The sequence below is a fragment of the Paramisgurnus dabryanus genome, chromosome 2 (assembly GCF_030506205.2).
Source record: "Paramisgurnus dabryanus chromosome 2, PD_genome_1.1, whole genome shotgun sequence".
In the NCBI taxonomy this organism is placed as follows: Eukaryota; Metazoa; Chordata; class Actinopteri; order Cypriniformes; family Cobitidae; genus Paramisgurnus; species Paramisgurnus dabryanus.
Genome location: NC_133338.1, coordinates 53,376,459 through 53,390,153, shown reverse-complemented (window position 1 = coordinate 53,390,153; position 13,695 = coordinate 53,376,459). Strand labels below are relative to the sequence as shown.

Below are 13,695 nucleotides of genomic sequence, written 5' to 3'. Positions count from 1 at the left end.
ATCAAGATGTATTTTCTTGATGAGCAAAATGACCTAAGAAAATAATACTAGTTTTTAGAAAAAAAAAAATACAATTTAAGTGAATTTGTGCTTAAAACAAGCAAAAATATCTGCCAATGGGGTAAGAAAATTTTACTTGAATTAAGTGTTTAAGAAAAAAGAAATCTTATTTCACACTTTTTTTTTCTCACCCCATTGGCAGATAATTTTGCTTGTTTTAAGGACAATTTCACTTAAATTGTATATTTTTTGTCTTAAAACTAGACTTATTTACTTAGGTCATTTTGCTCATCAAGAAAAAACATCTTAATTTAAGAATTTTTAGATATTTCTACTGAAAACAAGACAAAAATACTAAGTAAGAAATTTATTTTTTGCAGTGTATGGAGAATTAGGATTAGAATAGAAAAAAATTATATAAAATGCATTAAAAAGACAAGAAATGCTAATACATCATCATTCAGCAATGATTTAGACATGGGCCGGTTACCGGTTTCAAGGTATACCGAGGTTTTAAAGAGTCAAGGTTTTTAAAACCACTAAAATGTTCTGTGATACCGTTTTCATGGTATGAACAGTATTTACACAATGAATTAAATCATCTAATTGAATACATGTTTACATTTCAATAACATATTTTTGAAAGAATATCATGATTTAAAGGCTTTATTTTTACCTGGCATAAACGTTGCTTAAAAATAAAATGTATTGTGTCCAGTTGAAAAGTTGATGTTTTTATATGCAGACATTTGAAAATAAGACATTTAAGTGTTACAATAACAATACCAATACCGCAAAACCGTGTAAAAAAAATTTTTTGCGTACGATTATCATACCGCCACATGCTCATCTCATACCGGCCCATGCCTATGTTCATTTAGCAAAAAATAAATAAACAGGAAGCGTACACGATTAAAAAGACGACTAAATATGACCCTGGACCACAAAACCATAAGGGTAAATTATTTTATTGAGATTTATACATCATCTAAAAGCTAAATAAATAGGCTTTTCATTGATGTACGGTTTGTTTGGATAGGACAATATTTCAGATACAACGATTTGAAAATCTGGAATCTGAGGGTGCAAAAAAATCTAAATATTGAGAAAATCGCCTTTTAAAGTCCAAATAAAGTCCTTTGCAGCACAAATTACTATTGATAAATATATTTTTGATATATTATTTACCTGCCCATTCTCATGAAGTGCGTATAAATAGCACACAGTATGAAAAGTCATGCAATACATACGCCAAATTCCCATTTTACGTGCATATTATATGCCAGTTTACTTACGGCGCATCTTTAAGTGTCGTTTTATGTATTGGTTTCCTTTTTTTTTTTACCATTGTCGCTTGAGTTTGGGGTTAGAAAAACTTTTTGTTACTTAAAATGACATCCAAACCCAATTCTAAAGGGCTCGTTATAGTTTTGCGTAGGTCCTAACAGAGTCGTATAATAAGAGAGTTACAATACTCACATAGACGTCCATTGTAAGAATGGAATGCGGAAGTAACAGCGTGTCATGGAGTGACGAATAGTTACAAACGCAGCACTGAAGCCCATTCATTTCAATGGCACCTGCTGGTAAATCGATGAAATTACCGTTTCTATTTACATTTTCAGACATTTTATGAATATAGTCAACAGTGATATTTTATGAACTCTGCTGTAGGTAATGATTATCGTTAATAATAACTAGTAAATTTTTTATATTTTAATGAGTTATGTATAATTTGTGAATAATATAGATTTAATGGTTTAATATTTTATTACTGGTGGCCATCTACTTTATACTTATCTTTTTTTATATATTACGAGTAACACTAGGGGGCAACAGCGAAAAGCTAAATGCCTTATAAGAAAGTCACACTGCTTCACAATGCTGCTATGTGTTTCATTGTATTTGGTAAGTAATACGAGTGATGTATCCTCGAAAATCACGTATAATTATATTAACATTTAATGTGTACTATAAATACAATTAAATATGAATTTAGTGTGTTTCTGTTATGCTTCACTGTTACAAATAACTGCGTTGGCGATCTTTTTTGTGATTTTAATATAGTAAAAGTGTAGGAATTAAGTTTTTAGCAGTTTGATATCCATTTATATAGCCATATTTTTGCTACAAAAATAATAGATAAACTGTGTTGCTGTAGTTGGTATAGATAACCACAGTTATCACCATTAACTGTATTTCCATCACTACCTAGTAAAAAAACGTTATAAACATAGTAAGTCTAGTGATCAATTCACATTACAAGCTAATATTTACCTAAAATAGCTGAAAACCTATGCAAACAGATTGACAGCCCTGCTTGGTTTGGAACTGTAGAACGTTACATGAATCACGTGACCGCGCGGCGGCGAGATCAAAGCGTTTCGTAACTCTTTTATTATACGACTCTGGGTCCTACGGCGTAGCCGCGACGGCGTAGGTTCCACGTCGGTTTTCATTTATACTTTTGCGTCGTCGTCGTCGTCTGCGTCGATGTGCAAACACATGCGCAGACCGCTGGTAGGCAGTATCCACAGTAGCAGCGCGACCATCAAAGAAGAAGAAGCTTGGCAAGTTAACCCACAAACGAAGAAGAAACAGCAACTTGTTGTGTATGATTTGAGAAGACCAGCAATGATGGAAGTACATAAACAGCGACTTTGGTTGCAGTTTGAGTTAAATTACTCCTCAACTTGGCTCATCTTTGTTTTCACCGTCGCAAACGGAAATACCTATGACGCAGTTTTTTTACCTGACGGGAGAGGTTCGGTGGACCAATCACAGCGCTTGCAATCCGCGTAGATCTGACGCGCTGTTAAAAATTTTGTGAGGTGCACGTCAGGCTACGCAGAGCTACGCACAGGCTACGGATAACCTACGGCGTAGAGCTTATGCACGACTATAAATCGGGCTTAACTCCAACTTCAAGCGTCCATGGTTTAAAAATAGACAAAAACATGAAGAAAGCTATATATTTAACAGTGTTGTGGGTAACGCATTACAAGTAACGTGCATTGCTTAATAATATTACTTTTCTGAAGTAACAAATAAAGTAACGCATTACTTTATAAGTGTACACATTAATATTTGAGTTACTTTTTAATAGAGTTACTTTTCATTTTAATTCATTCAATTTAAAAATAAAATAATGTACTAAATTAAACTGAACATATTAACGTAGAATTACACAATCTATGTGCGCCTCAGCGGGAACAGTTTGAGTCAAAAACTGAGATGGCAGGCCAGAGCTTGACATTTTTGCGATCATTTAAAACACTTGCAAGGCCTGAAAGAGATCAAGCCTCAGCCATGTAAGAAAAAGTAACGAAAAAGTAACTTAAAAGTAACGTAAGCATTACTTTCCATGAAAAGTAACTAACACAATTAGTTACTTTTTTTAGGGAGTAACTTAATATTGTTATGCATTACTTTTAAAAGTAACTTTCCCCAACACTGTATATTAAATGACATCCTAAAGCAAATAACAGTTTTTAAGTATTAAAACTGGTCTTAGACTATGAGAACGTAAATTCTAATAGCGTGCAGTAAGCAATTGCAAGGCTTTTTGGGATCTTGGTGATCGTTTTGCAAATGAACAAGCAGTGTACGCATGCCAGTTCTCAGTATAAACTTGAGATATTGATCCGTCTGTTATTCGTAACTTCTAACTTTGAATCTTCAGATGTATTACGATGTCTTCTTTTATAAACAAGAAAGCTTAAAGGAATAGTCTACTCATTTTCAATATTAAAATATGTTATTACCTTAACTAAGAACTGTTGAATCATCCCTCTATCATCTGTGTGTGTGCACGTAAGCGCTGGAGCGCGCTGCGACGATACGATAGCATTTAGCTTAGCCCCATTCATTCAATGCTGCCATTTAGAGATAAAGTTAGAAGTGACCAAACACATCAACGTTTTTCCTATTTAAGACGAGTAGTTATACGAGCAAGTTTGGTGGTACAAAATAAAAAGTAGCGCTTTTCTAAGCGGATTTAAAAGAGGAACTATATTTTATGGCTTAATAGCACTTTTGGGAGTACTTCGACTCGCCTGAAAAGTCCGCTCCCCTTCTCACTCTCATAATGGGAGAGGGAGAGTGTTACTGCGCCAAGTCGAAGTACTCCCAAAAGTGCTATTACGCCATAAAATATAGTTACTCTTTTAAATCCGCTTAGAAAAGCGCTATGTTTTATTTTGTACCACCAAACTTGCTCGTATAACTACTCGTCTTAAATAGGAAAAACGTTGATGTGTTTGGTCACTTCTAACTTTATCTCTAAATGGCAGCATTGAATGAATGGGGCTAAGCTAAATGCTATCGTAGCGTCGCAGCGCGCCCCAGCGCTTACGTGCACACACACAGATGATAGAGGGATGATTCAACAGTTCTTAGTTAAGGTAATAACATATTTTAATATTGAAAATGAGTAGACTATTCCTTTAAAGCGTCTTAATTTGTTCTTAATTCAATTTTTTTTTCTTGCTCATATGTTGCACTATTATAATGCTCTCAGTGTCTTTCCAATTATCATTTTCTCAGATGTTTCTCCTAAAATCCCTTGCATAGCTGACATTTCATGCTTTTTTAGTTTATAAATGATATAAATGAATGTGGATAGCATCTGTTTTACAGAGCAGACTTTGGTTTTATGCAAATCTGGGACATCACTTCTGCAATTACAGGACACACATTTGGGATTACTGAGCTGAAATGGAGGTCTCCATTCTCTCTTTATTCATTACCATTGCTGTCTTGGAGAAACAGTTGAAATATTAAAGAGATTGCGTTTGCGAGTGTTCTTGCCTATGTGTGACCTCTTCACACTTGCGATGTTGTGAAATCTAGAAATCGTTGCGTATTCATTTGCACATCTGTGCCCTCGCAGGTGTGCGTGTTGATAGTTAAACCTTGACTTTGGGTTTGTGTGTGTTCAGGCAGTTGGCAGGCTGGGACTGAAGATAGCAGGCAGAGGGGGTTGATGTGCAGTATCAAGTTGTGAACATCTGTTCTTCGTCGAGACCGCAAAGCTGGTGCAGAGGAAATAGGAAGGATAACTGTTCTAACTCTCTCTTTCTCTCTCTCTCTCTCTCGCTTTGTCTCCATTTCTCCTTGTCTTCTACTGTCTAATAAATGCTACATTCACACATACAGTACTTTGCACAAGTCTGCCACTATTACAGTAGATCTTTGTGCAATTGTATAATGACCATATATAATTATTTATCTTTAAACTAAAGCATGGGTCTTCAACAGTGTGTCTGGCCCATTGGGGGTCCGTGGTGATATTACAGGGGGTCCTTCAAATTTATTATTTTGTATTTTTTGACAAATTGAATTGGGCATCAAAGAAAAAATCAGTAAATAGGCTAATAATAAACATTAAAACATGATTAATAAAGTTTCCACATTGAGGGGCGTTTTTCAGACAGGTCTTAAGCCTAGTCCTAGACTAAATTGCATATTTGAGCTATCCTAACAGTTTGCACTGACATATCTTAAAACATATCAGTGCAGTAATGTTTTGTGTAAGGTATGTTTGTAAAAACAACTTAAATGTCCCAATATAACTAAGGTCCTAGTTCTGGATTAATACAAACCCTGTCCGGGAAACGGCCCTAACATCTTAAAAAAATGACAATACAGTATGTCACTGTGTATATCATTTTTGTAACGTAACCATCATAACAAAGTAAATCCAGTCTTAATTTGATATATGTCCTGGGGGTCCATGCTCCTCCTCTCTATCCATTAAGGGGTACTTGACTTGATAACGGTTGAAGACCTCGGTGTTAAAGTGTCGAGTATTTATTGTGATCTCCTCTTACTCTTAAGTAAAAGCACCTGCAGGATCTCTTAAACCTAAATGAAATGAAATCTAATTTAAATGAAACCTAAATCTAAATTCTAATTCTAATATTCAGGACTCCTCACAAGACTCAAGAGTAGGGATATTTATATTGACCGGTTAAAGGATTAGTTCATTTTCTTAAAAAAAAAAAAACATCCAGATAATTTACTCGCCACTATGTCATCCAAAATGTTGATGTCTTTCTTTGTTCAGTCGAGAACAAATTGGGGTGGTTTCCCGAACAGGGATTAGACTAGTCCTAGACTAAAATAAATGTTAGAGCTGTCCAAACTGAAAACAACTTGCAGTGACATATCTTAAAATACATCAGTGCCCTTTGTTTTGCCCCAAAATGCACACAAGTAATGTTTTCAGTAAGGCATGTTTGTTAAAACTAGTTATATTTCCTAATTAAACTAAGGCCTAGTCCTGGTTTAAGCTAATCCCTGTCCGTGAAACCAACCCATTATGTTTTTTGAAGAAAACATTCCAGGATTAAATTCCAGGATGGTTTAAAAGATAGATAAGACCCTTATGCCTCGTTTGGGGTCGTTTAGAGTCCTTTGAAACTCCATTGAAAAAAACTGTTAAGTGTTGAGTTAAGTATTAAATGTTGGGGTCCATTGAAGTCCATTAAAATGTGAAAAATCCTGGAATGTTTTTTTCAAAAAACATCAATTCTTCTCGACTGAACAAAGAAAGACATCAACATTTTGGATGACATTGTGGTGAGTAAATTATCTGGATTTTTTTTTACTAATCCTTTAACCGTTAACTGAAGGTAAGAATTTATGACCGATTATAATATTATCACTCAAAAGATAATCAGAAAATTTAACTGAAATGAAACATCCTTAGTCAAGAAAGATGACACTAAATAATGACTTTTGCCAGAAGAAGCCATTTTGTTATTAACATTTAAAAAAAAAAAATTGTATACATATTTCCTGTATTTTTTGTTCTCCCAATAAAGAAAGTCAAAAATAAATGATATTATATATAATATAAATAAGTATTATATCATTACAGCTTCAAAACAGTAGTGCTGGCAGTGACTTTTGCACAATACTGTACATACTATCAAATGGTGATATTTTATCTATTCGGCTGCATGCCGTATTCATATACGTCTCTTCAAGCCATGCAAATTATACAATGGTATTACATTGTGGTGTTCAAAAACCCCATAATACTTTTTTTTACCCTAAAGTGAGGTAAACCTATGTCTCTTTTTCTCTACTGCTTACTCTCTTCAAAGATGTCTCTTCCAAAGTATCATCCTAACTTTAATACAATAGTAAATTTTTCATTTGATTTACATAAACACTGCTTGGTATTGAATGCAGTACTGTATGTGTATTTATTCAACATGTCTCTTACACCAAAATGATCTCAACAGATCTTAATGTTTTGCACCTGATGAAACATTTCTGTGAGCGTCTGTACGGCATTGCGTCTTTGTTATGGCTGGTAAAAAGTTGAGGAAAGATTAAGTCTTAATTTTCGCCTCGGATATAAACAGGCCTTCACATACAAACAGTACAGAACTGTTAGCTGTGCTGAGATGCTAACCAAAATATCATTAAGCTACATATTTAAATAGCTGTGGATTAGCGCGGCTAAGCTCTCTGCTGCCTGTGATAGCACTTTGTTTTGATCATTTTCTCCCCTTGGTTGCTTCAAGAATCTCAGGGTTTAGATCCGACGCCCCCGGCTTGTTATATATGTGGTTGGCTATTTCTAACTGCAGTCTGGTGTGCATGCAGCATGTGTGTATGAAGATGATCCAGCATTTGCTTGTCTCCTCACAGAAGCGGTTATCATACGTTGCAGTCGTGCCCGAGTCGCTCTACATTTGCTGTTTCATAAGATGCCTCTTTCGCCAAACACGAAAACTTTGTACACTACATCTCCTATCAGCCACTTCTCTTCTCTTCTCTTACCTGGACAGGTAGCAATACATGAAACATAGCAGCGCTGTGTCGTTTCGCTTTAACGTCCCGCCTCGGCTATTTTATCACTGAGTTACAGGGATGTGTATGGCTAATCCTAATTATGCTGTACTTATCAGAGAAACACGCACAGAGCTCATTATTGCCGAAAGCCGAGCGTAGCTGCAAGTAATGTGTGATGTTGTATGTTACCTTTGGATGCAAGTAAACTCAAGGCCACAAAGTGTACTTTAAAAGTGCCACTTCAGGGTAAAATTCCTCTGATGGTCTCAAGTGGTTTTCAAGTTGTCAGCTACAACCTTACAGGGTCATTTTGATATACATTTTAAAGGTTTGCAATGTGATCACATGTTCCAGTTGTTATTCATAGTACATAATGCTTTATGGAAGCAAATCAAGACCATTTACAGGAGACGCTGCTAACTAGACACGTAGGCCTGGTTTCAAAGTCTAGTCCCAGACTTAAATGCATGTTTGATCTGAAAACAACTTTTAAAATTTTGAAATATATCAGTGCAATTGTTATATTTATATTATATTTTGTCTCAAGATGCACACCAGTAATGTGTCCTTCTAAGGGGGCATGCACACCAAAACTTTTTTGCGCTGAAAGCCTGAGCGCCGAGAGTTGAAAAATATTCAACTTTGAGTGGAAAGCTCAGCTCGTCAATGTCAGTTTTCACATGGCCATCCAATCACGGTGAAGGAGGGGCGGATAAACATCACAACAACCAACCGGCGCATCATACAACTACTGATAAACAAAGCGCTCATCTGAAAAAATCTGGCAGTCGACGTCTGCCTGGCGTTTTCAGCAGCGTTTAAAGGTGCCATTTGTAATAATTGAGGTAAAAGATTTTTAAAAATTAGTTACACGCATCAAAAGAATGAGAAGAAATAAGGGCAAAGATGTCATTAAAAAAATGACAAGGTATAGGGCTGCAGAAATATCAATCTGAATTAGCATGCTAAATTACTAGCTACAGCCCGACTGGTGTTGTAATACCAGTTTCGACCATGGGAGGCGGTATGCGGGCCACGCACATAACCGCCAGCCAAACTGCAATACACGAATAAGTGGGAGTACAGCCCTACCGCTGCGTCCGAAAACTAAGGCAGCTGACTTGTTGATTTAAGATTTATGAATGCAGCTCAGAGAAATGCAATTCGGACAGCCATGGATTCGGACATGCCTTGATGCCTTCCTGCCTTGCAATAGGGGTTTCGGACGTATTTCAGTTCAGGGAAGAGAGCGGAAGAATGGCTAAAGCAAGAGACATTTACCACTACCACAAACATTTGCTGCAGGGAACAACGCGCTCGGAATCACAAATAAAATATGATAAATAAAGTAACCGAACCAGAGTAAATACTGGCACTGCTTTTCATCGCTGGAGACAACTAATGAACATGAAAGAAATGAGGTTCGACTCCGAAATGACAACTTTTCTTTTCGATTGGTAAGTAAGATGCTGTTAGTATTTCGCTAGAAGTTCACTTATAATAGGCATTGCCATAACCTATGCTCAGCTTGTACATAAACTACGGCTTTGTGCAGTAAATGTGGCTCCATCTGAAAGCAGCTGATGGCGATTCACTTTTAATCAATAAACCGGCTTCACTGACGAGAAGCGCAATGACTATCGCATGCAAATTATTGCGCATCCTTAGCTGTTAACGTTTAATAGTTAGCTCTACCCACGGATCCGATCCGGTTTTCACCCGTTATCTACCAAGCTGATGCTAAAATGTAACATTAGCTAAGAAGCTTGAAATGTCTTCGATTATAATGAACACCAAATGGACGCACGAAACGTAGCGGAAAACATTGCAATTTTAATGAGACCGAATGTTTTTTTTGTGACTAATGATAACTTAGTTGCTAATGTAAATCAAACTTGATATATGCTGCTGAATTTGCAGCTGCTAAATTAAAATAGACCAACTCACTTTTCTGGAGGTATACTGCCCCCGTCTGTTTGGCGTGTGGAGTATGAATTGATTTTTTTTTGAGCGGACATGTTAAATGGTCCCTTTAAAGGAGACAATTTCACAAGACTTTTTTAAGATTTCAAATAAATCTTTGGTGTCCCCAGAGTACGTATTTGAAGTTTTTAGCTCAAAATACCATATAGATAATTTATTATAACATGTTAAAATTGTCACTTTGAAGGTGTGAGCAAAATGTGCCATTTTTAGGTGTGTCCTTTTAAATGCAAATGAGCTGAACTCTGCACTAAATGGCAGTGCTGTGGTTATGACATCACAGGTTGAGCCAAATTTCAATTACCTATTTTTTCAAATGTTTGCAGAGAATGGTTTACCAAAACTAAGTTACTGGGTTTATCGTTTTCACATTTTCTAGGTTGATAGAAACAATGGGGACCCAATTGTAGCACTTAAACATAGAAAAAGTCACATTTTCAAGATATGTCTCCTTTAAAATCTTTGGTGTGCACACCCCCTAAGGGCAATTTTACACCTGTCACTACATGTGTTTTCTTTGATCGGATAGCTTTCTGATTTATTAAAACTGTTCCATTTACATTCAGCCACGTAAATGTGCGATACTGTAATTTACAGATCCATGACAGGAGGGAAAGCGATTCAGAAAATGCTTTTCAATGCTTTTTTCTTATAATCGAGTTTGTCATTGGACTATTTTATTGGTTATATAAAGTTTTTTTTACATACAGTCGTCGCTCCATAAAGCAACGAGTGTGTCGTCTTTGTTTGTTTGTCTCTCTCCCGGCTAAAGTGGGAATGACATGATTACATTTGGGAGGAGTAAAGCGCTGACGTATGTGGCTTCATCAACCAGATGTATGTACCTTTTGAAGTGGTTTGAGCGATTGAATTTAAATTCATCTTGAAAAAGTTTTGGGGGGAGTTTACGATCGGATAGAGAAAATGCATGAAGTGACCAAGTGTAAAAAGGCTCTTAAGACACTTTATAAAAGCTACTGCTTGTGAAACCACACCTGTTACACTTTAAAACATATGAATAAACAAAATAACAGAGCAAATGGTATTTTTTTCCGAAAAATATGCAATGTAAAAAGTTAAAGTTGGATTAACTTAAAAAATTGGTTCAATTGGTAACACCTAAAAAAATTTCAATGGTAACACTATATAATAAGGTTCATTAGTTAACATTAGTTAATGTATTACCTAACATGAACAAACCATGAACAATGCATTTGTTACAGTATTTATTCATCTTTGTTAATGTTAATTAATAGAAATAAAGCTTTTAGTTAACAAGTTAACATTAACAAAGATTAATAAATGCTGTATAAGTGCAGTTCATTATAAGTTCATGTTAACTAATGTAGTTAACTAATACAAAAATAAAACTTAAAGTTGAAAAAAAAAACAATTTTTTTAGGTGTTACCAATTGAAGAGTTTTTTAAGTTGATCCCACTTTTTACATTGTAGCACAGGCAAACTTTTCAAGCCAAACATTTTATTAAAGAAAGTTTAAATGACAAAACAATAGATGCACTGTTTAAAATGATGATGTTATTTTGCAGATGCTTTTATCCAAAGTGACTTATAGTGCATTCAAGCCATTTTTTTTACCCGAGATATCTTTAGTTAATGTGGTGAACTACCCTTGTGTTTACTCTGCTAGCACAACTGTATGCATTTGAGAGCAATGTAAAAAAATTGCAGAATGGAATTAAAGCAACTTGGTTTTGCAAGTCAATTCAACCTAATATATGAAGTTTTGGCTTGTGAAAAGTTGACATAATTAATAAAATCAAGTTAAAATTGTTTAACTAAATTTTAAATTTTTTTTGATTTTACAAAAATTAGCATTTTTTTTACAGTGAGCGAATTGATTTACAGTAAAAACCACCTTGACATCGATTGCTTAAAGGCAATTTCAAAAATGGAAAATGTAAAGTTTCACTTTTATATTTTGTTGCATATTGCAATGAAGTGTTTTAAGTTCTCAAATGCTTCATGGTTACACGTACTGTCGGTGTGCTCACCTGTGCTTTGTCTCTTGGTCATGTTAGCCGGCTGTGGCAGTCGTAGCAAGGCCCTTTTATCCGGGATCATCCTTTGGCTGGTCAGCGTGACGGTCGGCACGCTTGCTGCAGTGAGAGCTGTGGACAAGAATGAGGTGGTCGAGGAGGATCTCCTTACGCCTGACCTGTTAGGTCTCTTCACATGGACCTCGCCAGTCATCTTATCCAAGTGCTTGCAGACTTCCACACACCTCTATAATCCCAGATCAGCTGCTTCTTAGGATACGGGTAAGGTTCCTCATTCAGTAAGACTACGCAGGAAAGATCTCCTGGAAGTGGAAAAACAAAACTTTTCCTCCTTTTGAACGCTCACCACAGCTTTTCCTTTTTCTTCTTAATATTAGGGAGCCTTTTAAAAATGCCGGCGTTGTTCTTCGAAATTTATGAGCTTCTGGGTTAACGGTGACATTTTCTATGATGGCTGGCAGCATGCAGTAAGCACATGTTCCTCCCTTCCTCTCTCTCTCTCTCTCCCTTTCTCTTTCTCTCTGTGTGTGTGTGTGTCTCTCTCTCTCGGTTATATCTCTAAAGGAAAGGGTGGTGTGGTTGTAGAGAGGTTAGCCTGCCTGTGGGCTGATATTGTAAGCAAGTGGGCAACACATGTACGCATTGGTTTACATAATTATACACTGGGGACAAGTTATCTTTACAAGTTACCTAAATTTGACAAAACTTCCCTTTAGGGGTGTAAAGAAGTGTATTTAAGTAACTTTACTCCATTACTATACTGAAATATTATTTAGGGAAGTTATCACTCATTTCACATATCACTACAGTGCATAAAAGTTACTCATAAAATCTATGATTTATTTCCTCGTGTAGGTAAGAGTGTTTGTGTATCCTGTCCCCATGTGAGTGTTTGCTTCCCCAGACAGTACCGAGAGCCCGTGATAGTTGGTGTCCATGTTTCCTCTGGCCGGATCCAGCTGTGTCTGTGGGCAAATCTCTCTTCCTGTACCTACTGGACAGTCCTGTCACCCAGATTTCCTCTCCGACACCTCCAGAGCTTCACATATCCTCAGGCAACACTTTCCATCTGAAAGCTTGTTTCTTAAGTTTGAAGGCATATTGCAACATAGACGGGCTTTGTTGCTTATTTCATCATGATGTTATTAATATTCAGAAGCGCTCTGTTGAATAACTGTGCAGACCCATATGCTTTACATTTGGCATTAGCACAGTTGTGTTTATTTTCATGCAATTCTAGGCTATTGTGGGAGGCTTTCCAGATGTTGTGCCAGTGTGTCACGATTGTTTTTAGGAGGCCAGGGTTTTATTATAGTAAAAGTGTTGAAACCATGCTTTATTTGGTGTTATTGATGACCATTGGTTAAAACAGTGGTCCTCAAACTTTTTGTTGTGCACCCTCCCTTGTGTACACTGAAAAAAATTATTTTCAAGACAAAATTTTCTTAGTATTTTTGTCTTGTTTTCAGTATAAATATCTAAAAATTCTTAAATGAAGATGCTTTTTCTTGATGAACAAAACGACCCAAGAAAATAAGTCTAGTTTTTAGACCAAAAATATCAAATTTAAGTGATTTTGTGCATAAAACAAAAAAAAAAAAAAATCTGCCAATGTAAGCACATTTTTCTAGAATATAGGGGCGGTTTCCCGGACAGGGATTAGACTAGTCATAGACTTAAACACTTTTAAGAGCTCTCCAAACAGAAAACAACTTGCACTGACATATCTTAAAATACATCAGTGCCCTTTGTTTTACCTCAAAATGCACACATGTAATGTTTTTAGTAAGGCATATTTGTTAAAACTAGTTATATTTCCTAATTAAACTAAGGCCTAGTCCTGGATTAAGCTAATCCTGGTCCGGGAAACTGCCCCTTAGTGTT

At 36.0% G+C, this 13,695-nt stretch overlaps 1 protein-coding gene across 4 annotated transcripts in view; it reads right to left on the bottom strand.

Moving 5' to 3' along the window:
• cbfa2t3 (CBFA2/RUNX1 partner transcriptional co-repressor 3) overlaps positions 1–12,289 on the bottom strand; it is a 64,580-nt gene extending 52,291 nt beyond the window's left edge. For 3 of the 4 annotated variants that reach the window (XM_065261739.2, XM_065261740.2, XM_065261741.2), the window contains exon 1: positions 11,806–12,289. In XM_065261739.2, the coding sequence (XP_065117811.1) occupies positions 11,806–12,004 (199 nt within the window). In that variant the 5' untranslated portion in view covers positions 12,005–12,289. The remainder of the gene's footprint in view (positions 1–11,805) is intronic. The other variant, XM_065261738.2, reaches the window with a different exon arrangement.
• Between the last annotated feature and the right edge of the window lie 1,406 nt (positions 12,290–13,695).